This window comes from Malurus melanocephalus, unplaced genomic scaffold (genome assembly GCF_030028575.1).
Source record: "Malurus melanocephalus ecotype Western Australia unplaced genomic scaffold, MMel_1.1 scaffold_73, whole genome shotgun sequence".
Lineage (NCBI taxonomy): Eukaryota > Metazoa > Chordata > Aves > Passeriformes > Maluridae > Malurus > Malurus melanocephalus.
In genome coordinates this window covers 1,485,148-1,507,580 of record NW_026623305.1, presented here as the reverse complement: position 1 = coordinate 1,507,580, position 22,433 = coordinate 1,485,148, and the positions used below count along the sequence as shown (strand labels likewise).

Genomic DNA, 22,433 nt, shown 5'->3' with positions numbered 1-22,433 from the left:
TGACTTAAAATACCAGCTATTCCTGCTAATACTGAGGTTTCTTCACTGAGGCAGCAGTGAGTTGTATGCCCAGCACACCAGCAGTCCCAGAGATGATGACTGCTGTGGCTGCTCCTACAAGATGGCTCTAGGATGGCAGTCAGTGTCACTGGTAGCAGTGGCAGTGTCCAGCACAGTAGAGCCACGAGCCACCCCCCAACATGGAGGAAGCAAAGGGCAAACCAAGGGTTTACAAAGAACCAGGTTTCTGGCTGGAATGTCCCCGAAGACACAACTGCCCCTGTTCAGCTTTTTCACAACCCTCCTCAGTAACAGCCACACCTTCAGCATGGGGAGACGCTGCTGGAGAGGACTCAAAACTGGCCCCACACCTTCCCACATCCCACCCTGGGCCAAATTCATGGTCCCCTAAGCAAACACAGCTGCAGACTCATAAYTCATGTCTCATATTGGTGTGGGCATGTCCATTGCAAATCAAGGGTGTCATTTTCTGATGTTTTTTCATAGCTACCTATTGCTGATATGTGAAATGCCTACGTGTGAAAACCCAGCAGAAAGTAAGAGAAGTGTTTGTCTAATCAGCTGTAACATGTTCAGGACATTACATAACCACCATATTATGTTGCTAGAGGGTATTTTTACTATTTTKTAGCTTAGACATTTTCACAACTATTTCATAAAAGTTCAGCAGATGACAGTGGCATATCCTGATTATTGTCATTATCACACACAGAAATATTTTTGCTAAAATTGTCAAAGGGCTGGTAAATATGTTTGTAAGTTCATGTAAAGATGCCATTGAACTATTTTGAAGGGCAAAAAGCTTTCTTTCTCACTTCTTTTTTTCTTTTGGTTTGTAATGGGAGCACTGGCTGGATCTTTCCATCTGCTGTGCTGGCTGTTAATGCAGATGGTCATAATGGTACATATGGCATGTGCATATATAAACTGAAATCAGGGTTGTCTTGGTGTAAAAGCAGGCACACAACAGGAGCTCGRGTGCCTAACACAACAGTGTTGGTGAAGGGGATAATTTGGAGCATTTTCTTTTTCTATGGGATATTTACATACAATTAGGGAAAGAAGCATTTACTCTTAAAAAAAAAACCTCCACTCAAGTCCTTCATATTAAATTTTGTATCTACAATTTAGTTGGAATCGGGTGTTGGCTTTAGCTGAACCTTGAGTTTGTGTTGGGTTTGGTTTAAATGAGGACAGCACCAAACTCTCACAAACTTCACTTCGCTTTGGAGTCCCTGCTTCTAACTCTGAGCTGGAAGAGGGATTTTCTCAYTAGAAAATGGCCTTTCAGTAAGCATATAATAAAAGTCTTCAGAAATTAAAGGGTCTTTAGAACTGAAGCTTCTGTTTAAATCARTCTCACTACAAATGTATTTTTAACATTTCCTCTACCTCTAGTAAAATCCTCTGTGTTACAGTGTTTTTGCAACACTTGCTCCTTCCTCAGAAAGTCAATTGTCAGTGCAAATGAAGTCATGATTGTTACTTTTATTCCTTTTTTTTTTCCTCCTTTCCTAACATCTAACTCCATTGTCCTCTTTGCTAACATTTCTACCTTTCTTGTACTAGGAAAAGGTTTCACAGATTGAGCTACCAGGCCAAGAAATTWAAATATACTGACTTTAAAAGGATTGCTGCCACTCTAATACAACTTTATAAGGTGCTGTTTCTTTTTCTCTCTCATTACAGGTTTGTTTTGTGAATTTAGATGCCAACAGAGATGATTGCAGTGATGAGCAAGTGAAACAGGTAACTGTTTAGGTCTTAAAAACATGCACAGTGGATCTAGTCAGGCATACCACKACTCTCCAGTACAAATACAGATTAAAATTCTATGAACAAATCAAAGCCAACCTTAGATTTTTAACTATTTTTACAGAGAGCAATGCATAAGGAATCTGAAATTGTCTCAACACTGGACCATGTTGCATAGCATTTCTTATTCCCATCCAGAAATATGTAATGGATTGTTGCAGTCTCAATTCACAGTAGTTACATGAATAGATTTCTTGCTTTTATCAGAGAAGTGAAYGTGGACATGTCATACATCAATTTTTTTAAATTTGGCATAATACTTCATAAAAAGAGTTTCTGGGGTACTGATCTGCCACCAGTTTCTGATTCCTTTCTCTGTCCTACTGATAAAAAGCCTTTGAAAATCTTCTGCTCTTTAGGTCTTGTTCAGCTGAGCAGTCTTAGTCAGACTCCACAGAGGTAGATTATCGGGTCTTGGGGAGGGGGTSTGAGTAAAACAGAACTAAAGGTGTGTTTTATCTGTTTAACTGAAAGTTATGAAAAAAAAGGGATTTTTAAAAGGTAATAAAAACCCTTGATTATTTTACAAACACTAAGACAAACTACATGATTATATAGTATTTAAAACACATCCCATTCCAAAGAAAAAAAAAAAACCTTAAATCTGCAGAAGTGATATTTTAAAGGTATGGACAGTTGTCAGTTTTGTGTTTATATCTTCCTTTATCATTCCTTTTTCATCATCCTGGCTTGGTGCCCACGTTTGACACACCAGGACAGCAGCAATATGTAGTGAGTGAACAAAGGTAGGATCTCCTTATTCTGCCCAGGGAGTTCCTTGGTTAAACCATTGCAGTTCATTGGCTGAAGACACTTTTAGCTCATAGAACAGCCAGTGCTGGGACCTTGATGCCTCCTGCAAGTCATTTGTTAGCAGGAACATTTTTTCTATGCTGTTGTCTGCATCCTGCATCTGTGAAGATTCAGTTGTCAGAAATAAATATGGCATCTTGCAGAAAAATGGTTTTTCTATTGAATCAGCAGGTTAACTGTGCAGAACAACTTGAGTGGTTTTACTTTACTGAATCCACAGAAGCCCTGGCTGTCTTCTAATAAGCAGTGGTTTTATTATCGTTTACAGAGTTTTTTGGGAAACAAAAGCTGTAAGAGGAAACACCAAAAGTTTCTGTCTCAATYGTAGAAGTAGACATCTGTTTTCATTTTGCAGTGTAGGTAATAAAAATTTTCTGCTAGCACAGGTGCTATKCATTCTTTGAGGGGAAACTCCCTCATCCCAACTTTTGTGTACAATAAGCAGATTTGCTAAATTAACACTGAGTGGTGTGAAATTTCATACAATACACCGGTGTGGTGAAAGCATTTCTTGGAAAAATTTTGAAGATGTTTGCACAGCTGTTGTTCATAGGAAATACATAACTATCTACTCACAGGTACTTGATTGACTAATAGGTAGTGTTAGGATTTTGTTTTATTGATTGAACCTTGGAATGAGTTAAATTGGAGGATTTTGTGTAAAATAATCATGTTTTCAGACTTCTTTTCGGGACAAAAGGTAAAGAAGTGAAGATACATTAAATGCCACAACTTCCTACCTAAGGAATCTGATAAAGTGTGGCAATKTTGGCAGTAGAAAAATAGAGATGCTTCAGGAAATGTATGTGATAACAGAAAGGTTATAATTTGAAAAAGAAAAGGAGAACTTTTTTATGCTACAATGAAACATCAAACTGAATTGAAGCACTGAATTTAGTTATGTCACAAAAATACTTAGTCTCATCTGAAGCTCAGTCCACTGAAAACTGAACTGTTCCCCACTATCGATTTAGATTGTCTAAGACAAAAAGTTTTATTTTATCTAATTCAGTCCAAGGAAAAATAACAGTAATGCGAGCTTAATATTTTGAAGATGAAAAGGAAAAAAGTGAAGAATTGTTGCCTCGGAGAATAACTAAAGCATATGGCTGGGTGCCCAAGATCTGCACTCCCTGAAGGGCTTTGCCACGTGGGCTGTGTTAGTGCAGAACATGGAGGTGGTGCTTTGTCTGCTGCTGGAAGGGGTCAGCCTTGATTTCTGTTCCCAGAGCAAGAACGCCAAGATCCTTGGCAGAGAGATCTGCTCTCTCAGAGCAGCTATTGTGTTTTTGGCCTGGCCTTTGTACACAAAGGAGCACAAATGTCCCCTGTGCACRCTGTGGGCAACACAGATCTCCTGTGTGGCATCACTGATGCTGTGAGTGTTACYGCTTTTACCCCTAACAAATGCATAACATGTAGGAAGTGACTGTGTCATTACAAATGGAAGATCATGAAGGTATGCAGTGTAACAGCAAAGAAAGGTGTATTTCCTCTATCTCCAGTATTTCTGTTGTTCCATGTTTAGCATTGCATTGGTTTGGTTGGCAGTTTCCAGGTAACTTCCACTGGTTTCTTGCCAGTCATATGGCTGGAGCAAAACAGGAAGATTTGCCCTGTTCTCATTACCATACCTACTGAAGCTTATGTGTTTCAGACCACAAGAGAAACAGTTTTCACAGCCTGTAAGAAGCTCCCATTTAATAGGAAGCATTGAGATGCACCAATCCAATCAAGCTGTCTAGCATGTAGCRATGAGGGATGGCAGATTGTCCTGCTGGACTCTTGTGCAAAAGTTTATATTGTCATCCTTGTCTTGTCTGGTGTCACAAAAGAAAGAATGCACATTTTAATGCTACCAGTTCTATTCTTAATCTACTTTAAGTAATAACATTCAAGTAAGCTTTCTAAAGGGATGACTGTAAGTTATTTCATTTTAATATTTATGAGTATAACTGTGCAACTCAGACTTCATTACCTGAGAGCAAAATCTCTCTTTCATACTACAGAAGTTGATCAGCGTCTCACCCAATCTCCCCAAACTCATCAGTTCAATGAATGTRCAGCCACCAAAGGAAAATGAAATAGTCCTGCTGAGTGGATTGCCATCAGGAAACCTTCAGGCCGATTATGAGGTTCCCCAGGTAGGAATCAAACTCATCTTTAAGATCACATCATGCCTGCAAAGGATGGAATTTRGGAAATGGGAAAAAGGAGCCTGAAAGCAAAGGCCTGACATCAGTTTGAGAGGAGTGGAAGTTTGCARACATAAACCCAGACTTTTGTTAGATTTCAGCATGTGGTGTGCGAGGGGGGACACACACCATGTACACAAAGAGAGGTGAGAGATCTTGCTATTCCCCCTGGATCCTGCAGATGTCTGGGCTGCAGCTGGTAGTGCTGTAAGCCACATTAGCACWTGATCCTTTGGGCAGGCAGACACTGATGACTGATTCAAAAGCCCAGATTTCAAGAGCAGCAGAAAGGCGGCGCAGAGCAGGAAATGAAAGAGGTAACACTTCTGTGCACAGAACTGGGCCTGGGCACAGATCTTACGCCAAGTTTGTCTGCTGCAGACAAAAAAGCAGAAAACTTTTTTTCACTGAAATCAACTTGTGTACACATGTCTTCCTGAMGCAGACCGTGTAAGAGCTGTAATGCAAAGATCACTGAATTTTATTGGCTACCAATAAGCTGATCATTAAAGAGAACAATTACCTGGTTATTGAGCTTTCTTGCCACTTGTGACTGATGGCTGAATTTAGAAAGGTTTAACAAATACAAGCACAAGACTGTGTTGGGAGCGATGGAGCTCCAAACCCCTCATCCCAGGGGCAAGAGGCTCCAATATGMACAGGGGTGTTTTAAGACTCAAACAAGGTAACTGAAGTACCCAAGTCACTCCCATCTCCAAAAGCCTATGGATGCTGAAATTGGCAGCTCACTCATGGGGAGTGGARGCAAGAGACAAACAGGAACTAATCTAAATTTCTGTCTTGTAAAATGAGTAAAGCTTTGCATTGAGACTAGGTGAGATTTATTGGTCAGATATGCCACAGTATTGTTTGGCTTTCAGAGAAATTCATTTGTAAGGTGACTCACAGAGTTTTTGTAAAGAGTTTGTTTTTACAGAGTTTTTTTGCTGCTCCCTCTCAAGCCCTTTTCACAAGTACAACCCTACAAACATGGACTGGGGAAAAAAATGCAGAAGAATGTTTGATCTAAGATTGCGTCTGTTTTTAGTAACATTTTTCACAATACAGTGCATGCTCAAGTCTGATTTAATTTCATAGCACCTATCTAATCTATCTTTTCTGTTTTACTTTTAGCATGCTAATTTATCTGATTTTCTGTTCAGACACATTTTATAGGTGGAAAGGAAGAGCAGGCTAATGAACGTGTTAATCCAGCATAACACTCATCCCACTCTCTTTATCAGTAGATATTTGCTTTGCATTCGCAGCCAAATACAAAAGTTCCTGAATGGGGTCACCTTATGTTAGATACTGTGCAAATGCCCAGGGGGTCCAGGGCATCTTCTGCACAGCCTTAAATTTCTGCCTCAATACAATACAAAGTTGGTTCCACCCAACCTGTTTTTTTCTTGAGAGCCTGGAGTTCAAACCAAAAGATCACAAGCTGCAAAAGCTTGGCTTTGGTTCAGGGTACATCCATACAACAAGTGTGGTCCCATGCAGAGACATCCACTTAGCTCTGTTGTTGTATAAAAGTCCAACGGTTGTAATATCAGCAAAATGAGGACAACAAGAGTTCCTTACTCTCAGTTTCTGCCCAACTTTCAATTTAATTGTACAGCTTCCCTGGGTAAGGCAGTTTTATATAAGGGCTCAGCATACTGTGCACTGTAGCCCTATTCCCAGTGGGGCTTTGGAAAAAGAGGGAATGAGAGGAAGAGCAGCAAAGAAATAAAATAAAACACTATTTAAAAATGGTCTGTTGGAACATCTAAAGGTGACCTGCTCTTCACARTCTTATCAGCCAGTATTTACAGGGCTGCCTTCAAACAAGCATTGCAACAGAAATTACGGTGAAAAGGAATTCATGCCCACAAACAGTTCCCTCCAGAGAGGAAATGCCAGGTAGTGTGAGGGCATTAATAACAGCATGTCAGATGACTAGCATCAAGTAAATCTCTGTCATTAAAACAAAAAGTTGATTGAAAACAAACAACTTGGCAATTTCAACAAAACTGCCAAGTATCCCCTGTGATATAGCTGGGTTCTCTACTAAAACACTTGTATAACAAAAGCTGTCAGTCCAAGAAGTCTTATTTTGGCATACATGTAACTGCACACTGTTACTAACATTGAAATGACAAATCGTATTGTATCTTTGCAACAGAACACTCCAGAGATATTTATAGAGCAGGAAGCTTAAAGTAAGTTGTATTTTTTTAATGAAATAACTGAGACTCTTTTCCCCTCTAGTGTCCTTGGCTGGCAGATGTCTGCTTGGTTCAGTGTGCGAGGGGGGACAGGAGAAACAGCGCAAGCTGCATCATTTTCGAAATAAACAAGTTTCTGATTGGACTTGAGCTCGTTCAGGAGAGGCAGCTGCAGATAGAAACTCGTGTCCTCAAGCCMGAGGATGACACAAACTGCTCCGTATCCTCAATAGAAGAAGATTTCCTCACAGCCTCTGAGCACCTCGAGGATGACAATGAGGCTGATGAATATAAAGCTGGTAAAAGCAGGGGGACTGAGCATAATTCTGCTGTTGTTCKTACTGCAAAACAGCTATAGCAATGCTCACAGAAATTGCACTTGATGTTAATTCATGCATGTGTCATTTAGAAAATGGACAGCCATTCTTATTTTTAAAGTTTTGTTCAAAGACAAGGTACATGGCTGTGCAGTACTTTTATGRAGCAGTAATGCAGTACAAAGTTGTGCAGCTCTTTTCTTTTAAAAGTCACAWGTTACTCTGCAATAACTAACTTTTTTATTTTTCTTAATAGGTCATGAAAAATTAAATGCTTCAGAAGCATCTTCAGATGTCAAAAAAAATAAAGGAAAGGTATTTGAAAATATTCACTATAGAAAAGCCAGACTGCCATTCATTCCTGAAGGGAACTGCATTAATAAAGATAATGCAGCTACTCAAATCTCTGAAATTGTGAATGTTGTGGCTGAAGATGGCATCTCACAGCCCAAAGATAAGGCAGACCAGGAAATACTGTGGCAGAAGGAATTAGCTGAAAAATCTACTCCATCTTTCAGCACTACTAATTTGACTAGTGAGGTTGAAAACTCAGCACTTGTGTTAGAAGATGTATCTGTAACCAAAATGGCCAAAGAGGAGCTGGAGCCTCTGGGTGACCCAAAAACAAAACACAGCAGCAAGACGGACGGAGAAGATTGTGCAGACATCAGGAAAACTGAGCCTCCCTCACAAAATGAGCAGGCGACCACAGGACAGTATGCCACAAATTTAGCAGAATCTGTTCTGCAGGATGCATTCATTAGACTGTCACAGTCTCGACCCAGTTTCAGTGAGGAGGCTGCAGTCAGCATCTCTGTGGGAAGCTCYTGTAAGTCAGAAGATGTTTCTGCTTCCCGATCATGGAATGAACTTCCAAAGATTGTCATAGTGCAAAGCCCAGACAGTTCTGAGAATGTASCTGACTGGCCAGGGTCTGCCTTCCCCAACCTGAGCCACTGGGCTGAGGCAGAAAGCTCTGCTGAGGTTTCAGATTTCTTTGAGGAAGAACATTCAAATGGACATGACCAAAGTGCACTGGAAGTGGCTCTGGCTTGTGCAGCCACTGTCATTGGAACCATTTCCAGTCCCCAGGCTGCAGAAAAGTTCCGCCGGGACCAAGAAATGTCAGACTCTAGAAGTGGAGTGGTTGCTAACGAAGAGGTGCACGCAGCATCCTCCCAGCTCCTTGACGACCGTGCTGGCACCGAGTACTCGTTCCCATCTGCGCTCTGTGGCATGACTCAAGTAGCAAGCGCCGTAGCCATCTGTGGCCTGGGGGAAGCAAAGGAGGAGAAGTACCCTGCAACTTCCAGTGGACTCCTGTCTGCTGCTCAGGCCTCGGCAGCCATTACTCTGCGCTGTAGCGTRGCTGTGGGGAGCAGCGTGGAGAAGCTGAATGAGAGCATCGCAGAGGTTCTTCTCAAAGAGGCGTCTGTAATTCTGACAAAACCCAGCACGTACAAAAATGTAGGGCATTTTATGGAATCCATAAATGGGAGAATTATTGAAACAGCAGCAAGGCCGTGTATTCCACATACTGATGGAGTAATCAGGGATGAACTTGCACAAAACTTATCCAATATTATTCTACGACATTCTATGGAAGAGGTTAGGAAGAAGAGACAGCTACACCCCCGTTCAGAGAACGGCTCAAGTACACAAGACATTTTCACAGAGACTGCAAATGAGTTGCTTTTTAATATACTATATTTCACTTGCAAGAAGATGAACGACATAAGGCAAGTTGAAGAGTGTTCTCCTCTCTTTTCTGAGAGCACAAAAACGGAGAAAGTAACAAGAGCGGAAGGATGGCCAACACTGGCAACAGCACATGAAACTTCACACAGCACCCTCGATCATTCTGCTGCGAAGCCATTTGGTGCAGCCTACAGCACCAGTACCAGCAAAGATCTTGAAAAGGTCACAAGCACTTGGAAAAGTAATATCAAAGATGTGAATAGCAACGAAGGTGCCACACTGAATTCAGAACCAAGTGGAGATACAGGGCATAACACACYTGGTGCAAAAACATCTCCCAAGAAGAGATACCTAAAAAGAACTGCACAAGACTGTTACCAATCCCCAAATCAAAGTAACGATCATCATCAGAAGGACTACAGGTCATTTTCAGACAGAGAAAATACTTTGCTAAACAGCGAATGTAGGCATGGTGTTCAAGAACAGCTGTCTTCCAGTGCCACCATCAATACAGAAAACCAAGCCAAGATTAAGTGTGATTCTGTGTTAAATAACGATGTTCAACTTAGCTTGTCTTTGTTAGGAAACCATGTCTTGCTGCCTTCTCAGCCTGTGTTACAGGTGAAAAATTCAAGGGACAAATATTGTATAACAGATTTTGCAGAAGAATTGGCAGAAACAGTTGTCTCTATGGCAACAGAAATAGCTGCCATTTGTCTAGAAAATTCAAATGGCAAGCAACCCTGGTTCTGTGCATGGAAGAGAGGCAATGAATATCTGGTGACCCAGAGTTTATCATGCAGAACCATGAAAAGGAAAAAGGAAACCCACACCAATGGTTCTGTGGTTCGGAAGCACAGGGCACCTCGACTTAGTGAAATCAAAAGAAAAACAGATGAGCATCCTGAGCTAAAGGAAAGATTGATGAATCGGGTAGTAGATGAATCTATAAACCTTGAGGAAACACCAGATTCAGTCAATCTCTTTGCAAATGAAGTGGCTGCCAAGATCATGAACCTCACCGAACTCTCAGTGGTTGACAGCATCTGGCAAGGTCCAAACCACCCCAGGAACAGACTGCACTGTGAAAGATGGAGCCGAGCCAAGGCCTCGAGCTGTGAGAGCATACCAGAGGAGGACTCCGATTCCAAAGCCTCTTTCAATACCCTCGGCCTAATGAGCAGCTTTGGTCAGTCTCTGAGCCAGACAAGTTCTGTCTCAAAGCAGTCTAGTTGTGAAAGCATTACAGATGAATTTTCAAGATTTATGGTGAACCAGATGGAAAATGAAGGAAGAGGTTTTGATTTATTACTGGATTACTATGCAGGAAAAAATGCAAACAATATCTTAACTTCCGCCTTGCAACAGGTAGCCAAGAAAAATGGCCACCTTAACGTGAGACCAAGTTGCCCATCTAAACAGTCCAGCACAGAAAGTATAACAGAAGAATTTTATAGGTATATGCTGAGAGAAATCGAAAAGGAAAATAAAGATAACCTATCTTCCTCTCGGAACTCAAAGGACTGGTGTGGCAGTTTGCTGGCACCCTCGCTACGGTCACCCTTCTGCTTTAGGCAGTCGTCGATGCCCGACAGCAGATCATCAGGCTCAAGGCTTACAGTGAACGTCCCAATTAAGGCAAATTCCCTAGATGGGTTCGCCCACCATCGCCAAGATTCCTTAAGTGTCCAGCCAGTCAGCACAGTGGCATCTGCAGGTCTCTGCAAGTCGGACTCATGCCTGTACCAGAGAGGCAAGACTGACCAGATCACAGATATGCTGATTCACGAGACGTGGGCCAGCTCYATTGAATCCCTGATGCGCAAGAACAAAATCATAGCAGATGAGGCAGAGGCTGCAGAGGCAGACCAGTTTTACAGTGATTCTCCACCTCATGTGGAACAATATGCAAAAAGACTGGCTGCAAATATTGTTGAAAGTGGTAAAAGTTTAATTGTTGTCCAGCAGGATTCCTTTGATTGTACAAGCCAAGAACACATGCTGGAAAACAAACATCCCCAAAGCACAACTCAGATACAGTCAAAACCCAAAATGGAAGAAGTWAATTTGGATGAGAAGAAAGAGCTTGCAAAGAGCCCTGGAAGCTTCCCTGCGGGACAGCACAGGGAAGTGCCTTTAATTCAGATAGAAACYGATCAACGAGATGAGCCAGATAAAGACTCAGAGTGCTTAACTTCACGTGGCCCATCTGGAAAGGGGCAGCAGAGCAAAGAAAAGCCTCCAGAAGCTTTGGATGGGAAACACATGGCTTCCAGTTCCCCAGTAAATAGGTAAGTGACAAAACAGCAAATCAGCACATTGCTTTGGTGTTTATTTACACAGTGAAAGTTATTTTGATGAAGAAGGTAAGAGTGGTACTTTTAAAGAGATAAGCAGGCTAAGTTTTGACTGTGGGTTTCTATTGATATGAAATCACCCAACCATGTGTCCCTGAGTAGCGCTCCCTGAGTGCTACTTTCTGGAGAAAATGTATATTGAGTATGATATTACAGTTCTGAGTCAAGTCTAATATTGCACAAGTTCTCTCTACAGRCATTTAAGTCTCCCATAATCAAGATAGGATCAAAGCTTAAAATTTTATTTAGCTCTGGCTGATATCTGAACTAAAAACCAGATAAATAAAAATCAGTGCTAGTGTACAACAGAAGATAGTAGAATTTGCCCTGTAGTTCTCTACTATGCTTATTGCAAGTAATGTTTTGTGTACCTGGAAACAAGACCAGACTTCTGACAGCTTCAAGTTCAACTCTATGTTTACAGTCTGGAGCTACAATAAAGATTCTTTAGTGAAGGARATAAAAGATTAGAAGTACCCCTTACCTCCTTTAGTTGAGGAATTCTGTGGTAAAATTTAGAYAGGGGAGAGAACATTTCATTTTGTTCTAATGCCATTTCATGCCATTTCACCACAGCCTACCATCCTCTTCTTACAGCTGTACTCCTTGTGTTCAGAAATCTGCAGCTTGCTTTGGTTAAGGTAAAGTGTGAGCCCAGGATGAGAGTGCAAATGCAGAGGATTGCTGTGGGTGCTCTGAGGTTAAGGGAATGCTCTCTCTCAAAGCGTTGCCTCTTTATAACTGTACTTCATTGTATCTGTTACTTTAATGGTATCTAAACTGCCYGTCTCTTGGAGCACTGTAGCACCCCATCACCCCAGAGTGGCAGAAAGAGTGCAGGTGCTAGTGTTAGAACCAATTTGTAGCTCATTTTATTCTCGGCAGCGTTCTGTTTTGGCATTTTAAAAAGCTTTACTTGAAGTGAGAAAGCAGAAGTGCGTTCTCACTTCAAGTGAGAAAGTACATAGACTGTGAGTGCTTTCCTGTGTACAGTAGCAGTTAGGTGGATAATTACCATGGTTTCACTCGTCTTTCGTACTGACTCTCCCCCACTAACCTTTCTCTTCCTTAAAATGCAACCTGCTTTTAGTAAGATACTTTTAGAAATCCACCTATCTGGGATCTTGTGTGAAATGAAATTATTTTTGCAGTTTACAAGCCCTTCCATACTTTTTCTCTGCTTTTGAAGCAGAGTTCCCTGCTAGGGAACATGGCTAGGACACGTTTAAACCAACAGGATTGGCCGGGCAGAATTAGTAACCAGAGGCTACACCTGCACGAGCATTTTGGCTCAGCAATGCCTTGCAGTTCTGGTTGAACTTGCCTCCATTTCTGTGCATCAGCCTCATTTGCAGCCTCAAATGCAGAGTTCTTCCAAAGCAATCTCAAATAGAAGCTGCCCAAGTGCATTTCAGAAGTGCTCRTACCCCTACTGGGAAGGCAAAGCTTCCAGTGGTTTTCCACACAGATCTGAATCATTTGTGGCATGGCTGTCTGGACCAAGTCTAGGCTGAAGTGAAAACCTAAAAATATATATAGTGTAGCTATAAAAACATCAGTAGAAATTACTTTGATCCACTCCTACTGCATSAAATTACTTGCTAGTTCAAATACAGGCACATGGATCTCCAGGCGAAATACCAAGCAGACATAGAGTCAATTAGGGGGAAAAAAGACAAAAAAAAAAAGCCATGCAGGCCTTCAGCACTGAAAAAAAAAGCTGTTTCTTGTATGTAGGCAGTGCAACAGAGCCAGTCCTGTCACAGTTACACAGAAACTGTTCCAAGTGACTGTTCACAAGTAGGGAACTGTCAGTTCAAAGCATCGCTGGTGTGAGATGCAATTGCATAATGAATCAAACAAAACCCAGAATGCCAAGAAACATCACCCACACAAATCCTATGTTTTGAGCCAGGTGTCAGGAGCTACCTGTCCTTACTCAGAACCTGAATAGCACCCCTACCCTGCAGCCTGGCTGCTCAGTGCCCACATGCCAGTGAGTGCAGGGGCAGAGTTCTGGGCCCAAGGGCTGCAGGGTGACAAGGACAGGGGTTTGGCAGTGCTGACTGCCAARGGCAGCAGAGCCCCAGGCAAGCAAGTCCCATTGTCCCTGCACAGGCTGCATCTCTGTCATCCAGTATTAATGCAACAACTTCTGAGAGGGAGAGCTTGGCCAAAAGAGATACCCACAATGATATTGTTTCAGTATATGCCKAATCAAGGTAATTAATCAGGAGCAACAGAATTTCTGGTGTGATCTGCTCTAACTGAAGGCAGCTGCCTCAACCATCACCACAAATAAAKGCCTGAAGACAAGAACTTCCCTAGAGAGATCCTGCAGAGGATTGTCAGTACCGAACACAATGTTGCTTTAATCCYTACATTGCAAGTGCAGACCATCCAGTGAATATAACAAAACTACAGTTTAGCTTTACTTGTTATTCTGGCACTGCAGTGATACAATTATTGGAGGGATTGATTATTATTTAATTTTCCTTGCATCAGAAGTGAAGTTTAGCTCTAAAAACTTTGCAAAAATATAGTTTCTTTTGTTTCTGTGTGTTTGTGGGAGCATGTATATATATATATATATATGACTTACACACGTGACATATGTCAAGTGTGCAGAATTAGAGGGCATATTCCCTTCAACCCTGTAATTTCTAAACTCAGTCTGGCTCCATCTTCACTCTGGTTTCTGACCACCTGTTGCAATATGTTGTCCTTCCCCAACCTAAGCAGTGCAGATCCTAAGGACACGGCAGGCTCAGAGTCATTAGTGATTCACAACCCACAAAACTTTCCTACTTTTACTTCTTTTGGATCTACATTTTCAACAGAGTAGAAAACCCTGCCAAGAAACTTATTCACCATTAGCAAGACAGGGATTTAGCAGCAATATGTATTTCCAAGAAATGCAGTCATTCTGCACTACCATATACCACATATGTCAACCACTGACTGAAGTGCATTAAGCAATAAACCTTTACAGTGATCAGGTTTTTTATGCATGTTAAACCTTTTTGTACAAGTTAAAACTTTCCTATGCATACTTCAATATAAGGTTTGTGTTTTTTTGTAGCAGTCATAAGAAAGTCCTTTTACRAGAGCATCTCAGACCATATGTTCTGCTGGACTCTATGTATAAATTATAAGCTTATCCAGTCTTTTGTATCTCTATAATTCTGTAGCTTGGTTGACTTTAATGAGCAGCATTGCCTGAAGATTGTTTGCCTATATTCCAATACCMATGTGCCTTCTTATCACCCTGCCAGCACCAGTCCTCAGAGCAGATCGGATGCTGAAATCATAGGAGAGATGAAAAGAGCTGAAGAATTTCCAGCCCATCTSAGCAGCAGTGAGGAAAGCACTGGCAGCTGGTCCCAGCTTGCCAACGATGAGGACAATCCCGATGACACAAGCAGCTACTTGCAGCTCAGCGAGCGCTCCCTGAGGTACCCAAGTTKTCTCTTCTCACTCTACAATGTGGTCTATCCCCCAAGCCAGTGATTTGCCTACCCTGCATCATGAGTGAGAGGCAACAGCTCAAGACCTTCTCAGAGTACTGTAAAAAATGTCTAATGGTAGACTTCCTCTCTTTATTTTTTAATAAGGGAAAAAAAAATTACCCATATTCTGATTCGCAGCCAGGTCTTYTTACTATTGGTGAGTAGCTTAATTCAGACCAAAAACCTTCTGGCACTACTGAAGTGTCTCAGTCTACAGCAGAAAGGCGTTTGGACAAGTTCATTGCTATGGTCTTTCTTTTCATTTATTTGCTGCTGTTTGCATGTTTATTTTGGTACCTCCTTAGCCATTCCCCTCCAGGAATCCATGCACTGAGAACAAACATGGAGCCCTGATCTGCTTAGACTGGCACAGGGGTGCAGATTAACAGAAGATGACCAATTTTTCCCTGAGTAGACATAAATTCAAGAGCTCCTACTGCTATGTGCTGATTTTGTTCCAATTCAAGTCAGGACAAATGTTTAAAACCATTATTTAGTCCTTGGAGTTTATATAGAGTGATGGTAGCTTGACTTCAGCCCTTTCACTACATCAAATTGAGCAAGACTTTTCCTTCACATGCTCTTGGACTAGGTTTTAAAATATTATCAAGTAATTACATCTTTCTCTTGAGTGTTAAGATGACAAGGAGGGAAGACATTATGGTAATGAAGCAGGGAAAAGAAAGAGTCTCTGTCAGAGAGCACTGTTGGCTGACCGAAATTACTGAACAAAACATGGCTGTCAGTGCAGCTGAACATTCATCCTGTTATTACACTACCAACCTTAACAAAGTCCTTGGTCTCAGAGAGCTGAAGTATTGTGCCTTTCAGCTCTGCACTGGAACACAAATTGCTACAGCAAGTCTGAATGCATGACATGCTGACAATGTCTCAGAACACCCTGATGGGAAAAGGAACTGTCTAATCAATCGTTCTAATGTAGGGAAAAATACTATTAGTTGCTTTTCCAGTAAAAATTAAGTGGTTCAACATGACTTGCCACACAGAATTTGTTCATGGTAATTGACTTGCAGCCAGCAAATTCACAACCTGTCCACGAGACTATTACAGTGTCTGCATAAACATTCACTGTCACTTTTATAATGATGTTATAAAGTGAACTGGTACTATTTTTTCCAAATATTCTCAAGTATGCTACTTCATCCTGGTGAAGAAGCCAAACAGAATACTTCTGTGTATTTTTGGTCCCAATGATAATTGGCTTTAATTAAAATTTCAGTCTTTCAGAACAGTCAGAAACATGAGGGGCCATCTCTGTACCTGTGGGTTCCATCAGATCCCAAATAGTATTTGGGGTATGATGTAATACACTGAAACTGCTGCTGGTTACCAGCATGGACTCACCCTGCAGGTAAGTGGTGTGATGGGCAGCCAGTGCCCTGCTAGAACTCCCCATGTTCAGAGGCAGCTGGATCTCTGCAGGTTATCTCTGTACCTGCTAATCCTTCTTTTCAAGGACTCAACTCGGTTTTTGTTTGAGGCCAARTGGTCATTGCATAAGCTATTCACAAGAAGAGAGTCCACTTCTCCTTTCCTCCAATTTACAGCATCACTTGATGCATTGATGCACTTGATACGTGCTCCATCTAGAATTATTTTAATAAAAGCCTCATTACTTTGAGCAGAGCAGTGTGCTTCATTCAGGGAACCACTTGCTGAGCACAATTGATTTTGTGGAACGGGGTTCCTCCCCCACTTTGCTTTGTACAGAAATAAATTTTTAAAAATTGTATGGAGACATGTTCAGCACAGTTTGGCACTAATACTTAAACTTTTGCTTTGTCAGCAATGGCAACAGCAGTACAACTAGCAGTCTTGGCATTATGGACCTGGAAATTTATCAGGAGAACGTGCCATCTTCTCCTATGATTAAGTAAGTAGTCACTGAAGTGAGACGTGATGTTTAGTCCAATTTTAACTGCAAATCRTTTACGCCACCAAAACCTTGCCAAGCCCTGCCTTGCACCTGCTGCTGTGCCTGCCTGTGGCTGCAGAGAAAAGCACTTGCAGGTGTCTGTGCAAAGTGAGAGCACCAGACAGTGAAAGATTACAGCAAAATCCACTCAGGTGAATCTCTCGARAATACAGATCCATCAACCACTCTGTCTAGAAGACAGTTGGCTGTGATAYCAGTTTTCTGTCATGTGAACCATCTTCTTTGGATAACTTCAAATATTATCAAAACTCTAATAGCAAGTAAGGTCAAGAAATAAGGATCAATTCAAAACAATTTTTAAAAACCCCAATAGAATTCTTTCCWATAATAATAACAATTATAATTTGTCCCACAGTGCATCTTACCCAGTGTTTCTGGGAATGTTTCTTCTGAACATGCAATTCAATTATCAAGAGATGCGCAAGTACATCCTGCTTAAAGATCCCGGTACAACCTGCCAGCTGGTGAATGTCATTATGCAGCCAGGGCACACCACTGCACAAACACATGGACTGTACATCACATMCTGAACATGGGAACTTCCTGAAGTCAGTGATGTTAGAAAATTGTCACAGCAAACTACAGAAATTGGAAATTCAGCATTTCCACTCAGGTTRTGAGACTTGCTGTGTCTTACCATAATGTCGTTTGCTTGTCATTATGCAAACTAAAGATACGCATCCTGTGGAAATATAACACAGGACATGTTTAATACAAATACTTCATCCTACTATGGGAAAGATGATGCAACTCAGTTTTTCCTACACATTAAATAATGAAGTATATCCAGCATTTTCTCGTTTCAGCCTATGTAATTTTTTTCTTGCAGTTTTCTAGGTCTTGCATTGAGGGAGAAGTGTATTCATCATGAAGCAATGTTGTAGACTGTTCCTAACTATGACTAATAAGCTTTGTTGTTGTTTGTTTCTAAGTGAATTAGTAGAAGAAAAGGTTTTCCTTAAAGAACAGACAGAAAACACAGAGGGTAAGTTGAACCATATAAACTAAAATATACAGTTCAAAGACAACACAAGTAATTGCACAGTAACTGGTGGGATTATTTTTCCAGAAAGTACTTCTGAGCTTTCAGTGGGAACAACCAACTGTCAAAAGGACCTCCTGGTGATAAACTTTGATCTGGAACCAGAGTGCCCTGATGTGGAGCTGCGAGCCACCCTGCAGTGGATAGCTGCTTCTGAACTTGGAATTCCAACCATCTATTTTAAGAAATCTCAGGAAAACAGAATTGAAAAGGTAGTGTTTACAGAATTGGGCATWCTACTAATGTATACATAATTGTAGCAGTTGTGAGTTATTCAAGTTACTGAGCTTAAAAGCAGATGCAAAAACAGCAAGATGGCAACACTTGTTTATGATAGAAAGGAATCAAGGATAGGTGTGTCAGAACTTAAGGTATGTGACATACACAGTAATTGTCTATGGCACAAGAAAATGTCATCATGAGACCTTCTCCAAAATCTCTATAACATGCTTTGATGAATTGTTCACTTTTTCATATCAATAACACATTAAGTACCAATTCCCAAGGCAGAATTAACACAGTCCTTTATGTGCCTACRTTTGAAGGGCTGCACATGTTTTACATAAAATTTAAATACAAAGCTTTAAAATATAAAAATAAAAAACACTTGTGTGTGRACATCACACATACAAAGTTCTGCCAGTTGGTCACTATAATGTGAGACATTGTTTGGACTTAAGGTTTTCAGTCCTTGTGCTGGTTCTGCCTTGCTGTGGCACTGACTAGGGCAGCCTCAGGTCAGTCTGAACTTGTGCCTGGCTGTTCATAAATTGCTCCAGTGGGGGATACAGCTTTTGAAAACAGAAGTCTCTTTCCTGAGAGAAGTGGACAGACAGAGCACTGAGAAACATTCTGAGGAGTTAGTCCAAGCCAGAGCCAAGAGCAACACTGAAGGCCACAATGGCCACAGGAAATGCAGACTCTTTCTATTTCTGAATGATCAATTAGTGCTCCTCTGTAGACACCCCCAAATACCAACSACAGCATTTCAGGAAAGACCAAAACAGACCCATTTCCAAGATCAGCAAAAGCAGCTTAAGCTTTAAGGCTTAAAAACATGTTAGTATTTAAGCCAATTAATGAAAAAAGTATTACAAATCAGTATTTTGGTCTCTTATGGGAAGATCATTTTGAGTAGCAGAGATATTGTTTGATTTTCTTGAGTACATGCATTTGGGAATCATAAACATAATTTAAAATGCATTCAACAGCAACAGTCCAAATTGCATCTAATTAAAGAAACAGCTGTCAGCTTTACCCATGTGCTTTGGCAAACAGTTAATTCAATTGCAAAAATACACTAGAGAATAATGAAGCACATCCTGCCTACAACAGCGTTCTTGGAAATCACGTGCCTATTAAGTATCATTAAAATACATATTAAAAGTTTAGGCTGCAGTATGTAAATAGCAAACAGCTACACTAACTAAAGACACAATCTTTTCTTGGGCGGTTTAAAAYGGAAATATAGAAAGAGCAAACTGATTATTGTGAAATTCAAGGAAGTGAAAAGCTTTGATTTTCATTTATGTGCTTCAGAAAAGAAAAAAAAGGACCAGATGGATGATCCCATGAAGCCCATAATTAAGTACGAAGTGGACAAAACTTGGAATTTTTTTTTACAGCTGCTTAAGAATATATATTTAACCTCAGGTTTCTCTGGAATTTAGCAAAACAAGTCAAACACAGCTACTCTCTCTTTCAACCACAATGATGACMTGTCTTCACGTGACAAAATTTTACACCAAATTCCCTCTCACCAGTACTGTGTCAATATTTTAAAATACTGTGGATCGTATATATGGAAATACACAGRATTAAATATAAATTAAAATATAGCTAATGGTAAAGGAAAAATATTTTTTAAGATGAATTGTCACACTGCCATTATATTTACAGTGAGTCGTTGATAACAAGGCAAACAGTGATCCTTTATCAAACTCACTTTCTTGTTCTTACTTTCATTGCAATAAATACGAAATAATAGCAGCAGTTAATTTAGGAAATGGCACAAGAGCCCATCAGTCTTTGCGGAGCTATGGAACTTGAGAAAATAAGTTTTTATAAATAGAAAGAGTGTTAAGGTCGCTGTGCATTGAATGGTGTCCACTCCCTCACAGAGCTGTSCATTTCCAAAGGGTGGGCCACAAGAGTTTGTGTGTATGCATTTCACAAAACCTTAGAAAATGTTCACCATATCCTCAGTGTATTTCATTGTGGTTATTTTTCTTTAGTTTCTAGATGTTGTGCAGTTGGTTCARCGGAAGTCCTGGAAGGTGGGGGATATCTTCCAAGCCGTGGTGCAGTACTGCAAGCTCAGCGAGGAGGGCAGAGAGGTGACACCCAGCCTGTTTGATTGGCTGCTCGAGTTGGGTTAACAAAGTTCACTGGTTCAGCATTTCTGTTCTATTCCAGTTTAAATAAGCAGTGGTTTGTGTAACGCTCTGATTTCTGAAMCATCACTGAATAAAACGTGCAAAGATGTACAAACTCTACAAGAACAGCACACATTCGTTCTACAACTGACCCGGGAGCAAAGTGAACCCGAATTTATTGTGTCTTTCTGTGTCATGAGGGACTCTTGACGTGTTGTGCTGTGTAGGATGCACTGTACTATGAGGGGATGGATTTTTAGCCTTCTGAATTAATGAACTACACAGTAAGGCTTAATTAAGTATCTAATATATTCAATCTTCATCAATTTGATTAAATCAGCTAAAAATGGGGTAGGACACTAACATCCAGTTTCAAAACAACACTGATACTTGTACTAATTGTTAGCAGCAGAGTGTGTTTCAGAATGCCTGGAGAAACCCTTGTCCCTAGAGAGATAATATTTATGGGTTTTWTAAATCCCCATAGTCTGCTAAGGGGTAAAAGCTTTCAAACACTTAACACCCTTGCAGTTAGACAACATAATAAAAAGCTGATGAAAACACATTTTAGTTTCTTCCCATGTGTTTATTTCTCTTCCACAGCTGTTCCTGATCCCYGCAATCTTCCCAAAGAAATAAAATCCAGTCTCTCAGTTACTACCTTTAACAAACTGATTCCTTTTCCCTGGGAAGCAGTGCAGTTCAGTATAGCTACACCCCTGCACACAGCTCTGGGAGCCAGGGCAGCAATTCCCAAGCCCTGTCCTTCCCCAGCCCTGCCGTGCGACCTTGGGCGAGTCATTTCACCTCTGTGCCTCAATGTCCCTGCCTGGCAAAAGGGAATAATGAYAGTACAATGGTTACCTGAAGTGCTTCTGCTGAGAGCACTATGTAACATTCTACGTATCAGTTAAAAGCAGTGAGAAAAGTACTATTTTCATTTTAGTGTATTGAATAAATTGTTGAGGTGAAGAGATGCATAGCTGAAAGGAGCACCATCTCATCCTAAAAATCTTAATGTCAATTTTTGTAACTTACAAGAAMGCAAAATGTTAAAATTTCAGCAGACATATGTGTTCATTTTGGATATATCTGTTTGGACTATATGTGAGAGTTCACATTCCTATGACATTTCTATAACTGTTTGATAAGATATACTCTGCTGTTGTCCTGTTGAGATGATCTGTTGGTATCATGCACTTAGTAATACATTCTCTCRACTCTGCCAAAGAGACTGGGTTTGAATTTAAAGGTAAAAATAATTTAAGACATCACAACTCTTCTGCAATTTGTTTTYTTGAAAATACTTTTCATCTCTCCTACCTATATAGTGTAATAGAATACCTGCCTGCTTTTCCCAAAAAAAATATTTAAGAGAAGTTTTATTTTCCATATAACAGTATATGCTTCTGTAATATTTCTGAAAAAAGCCTATCCTTTTGCACTGAATATTTTTGAAAATTTTGAAGTAGTTTTAAATAATTTATGAAAAAGAGCCATATTCTGTTTTAKCTTTAAAACCATTACAAAAATTGCATGATTGCATCACTCATTTGTTACAAAATATRAATGGTTAGTGAATCAAAATCTAATGTGGAGCATTAAATAACATGAGTAATTCTCCATCTACTCTGCAGTATAAAAAGAACAGGAGAGGTCACTTCACAGTCAAAATAAAAGTCAATTTATTGCAAACACTGAACATAACTGTGCAGTCACTGGGCCAGTCCCTAAGAACTGCTGAACATCTGTAACTCCCACTAACATGAGTGGCAACTCTGAATGCTCAGCATTTCWGAGGCTGAAAGCAAATGAAAAGCACCAAGAATCATAGACTTAAAGTGCTTTGTTTGAGTTAATAAATAGGAAAATGTATTTATTTTTAAACCAAATGCAGTTAGTTGTCAGTATAAAATTTTTTGTTGTGATAGAATAAATGTTTACRAAGCACAAATATCATGGCAGAGTTGTAACAGTGTGATGCAGTTTCTCTGTACAGTAGTTCTTARTGTTGCAATTTATTCAGAAATAAATTTATGTTATAATGTGTGTCCTTTCTTCCTTCCTAAATAGTTCATGAATAAGCTATGGACTTTTTGACCTATTAAATATTTGCCTGCCATC

The 22,433-nt window shown here is 40.4% G+C and overlaps 1 protein-coding gene across 2 annotated transcripts in view; it reads left to right on the top strand.

Annotated features, from left to right (window-relative positions):
* SPHKAP (SPHK1 interactor, AKAP domain containing) overlaps positions 1-22,433 on the top strand; it is a 44,111-nt gene extending 21,678 nt beyond the window's left edge. The window contains exons 3-11 of one of the 2 annotated variants that reach the window (XM_057366905.1): positions 1,711-1,770; positions 4,659-4,793; positions 7,098-7,353; positions 7,628-11,360; positions 14,702-14,881; positions 16,743-16,829; positions 17,825-17,877; positions 17,962-18,146; positions 20,169-22,433. In XM_057366905.1, the coding sequence (XP_057222888.1) occupies positions 1,711-1,770; positions 4,659-4,793; positions 7,098-7,353; positions 7,628-11,360; positions 14,702-14,881; positions 16,743-16,829; positions 17,825-17,877; positions 17,962-18,146; positions 20,169-20,312 (4,833 nt within the window). In that variant the 3' untranslated portion in view covers positions 20,313-22,433. The remainder of the gene's footprint in view (positions 1-1,710; positions 1,771-4,658; positions 4,794-7,097; positions 7,354-7,627; positions 11,361-14,701; positions 14,882-16,742; positions 16,830-17,824; positions 17,878-17,961; positions 18,147-20,168) is intronic. The other variant, XM_057366906.1, reaches the window with a different exon arrangement.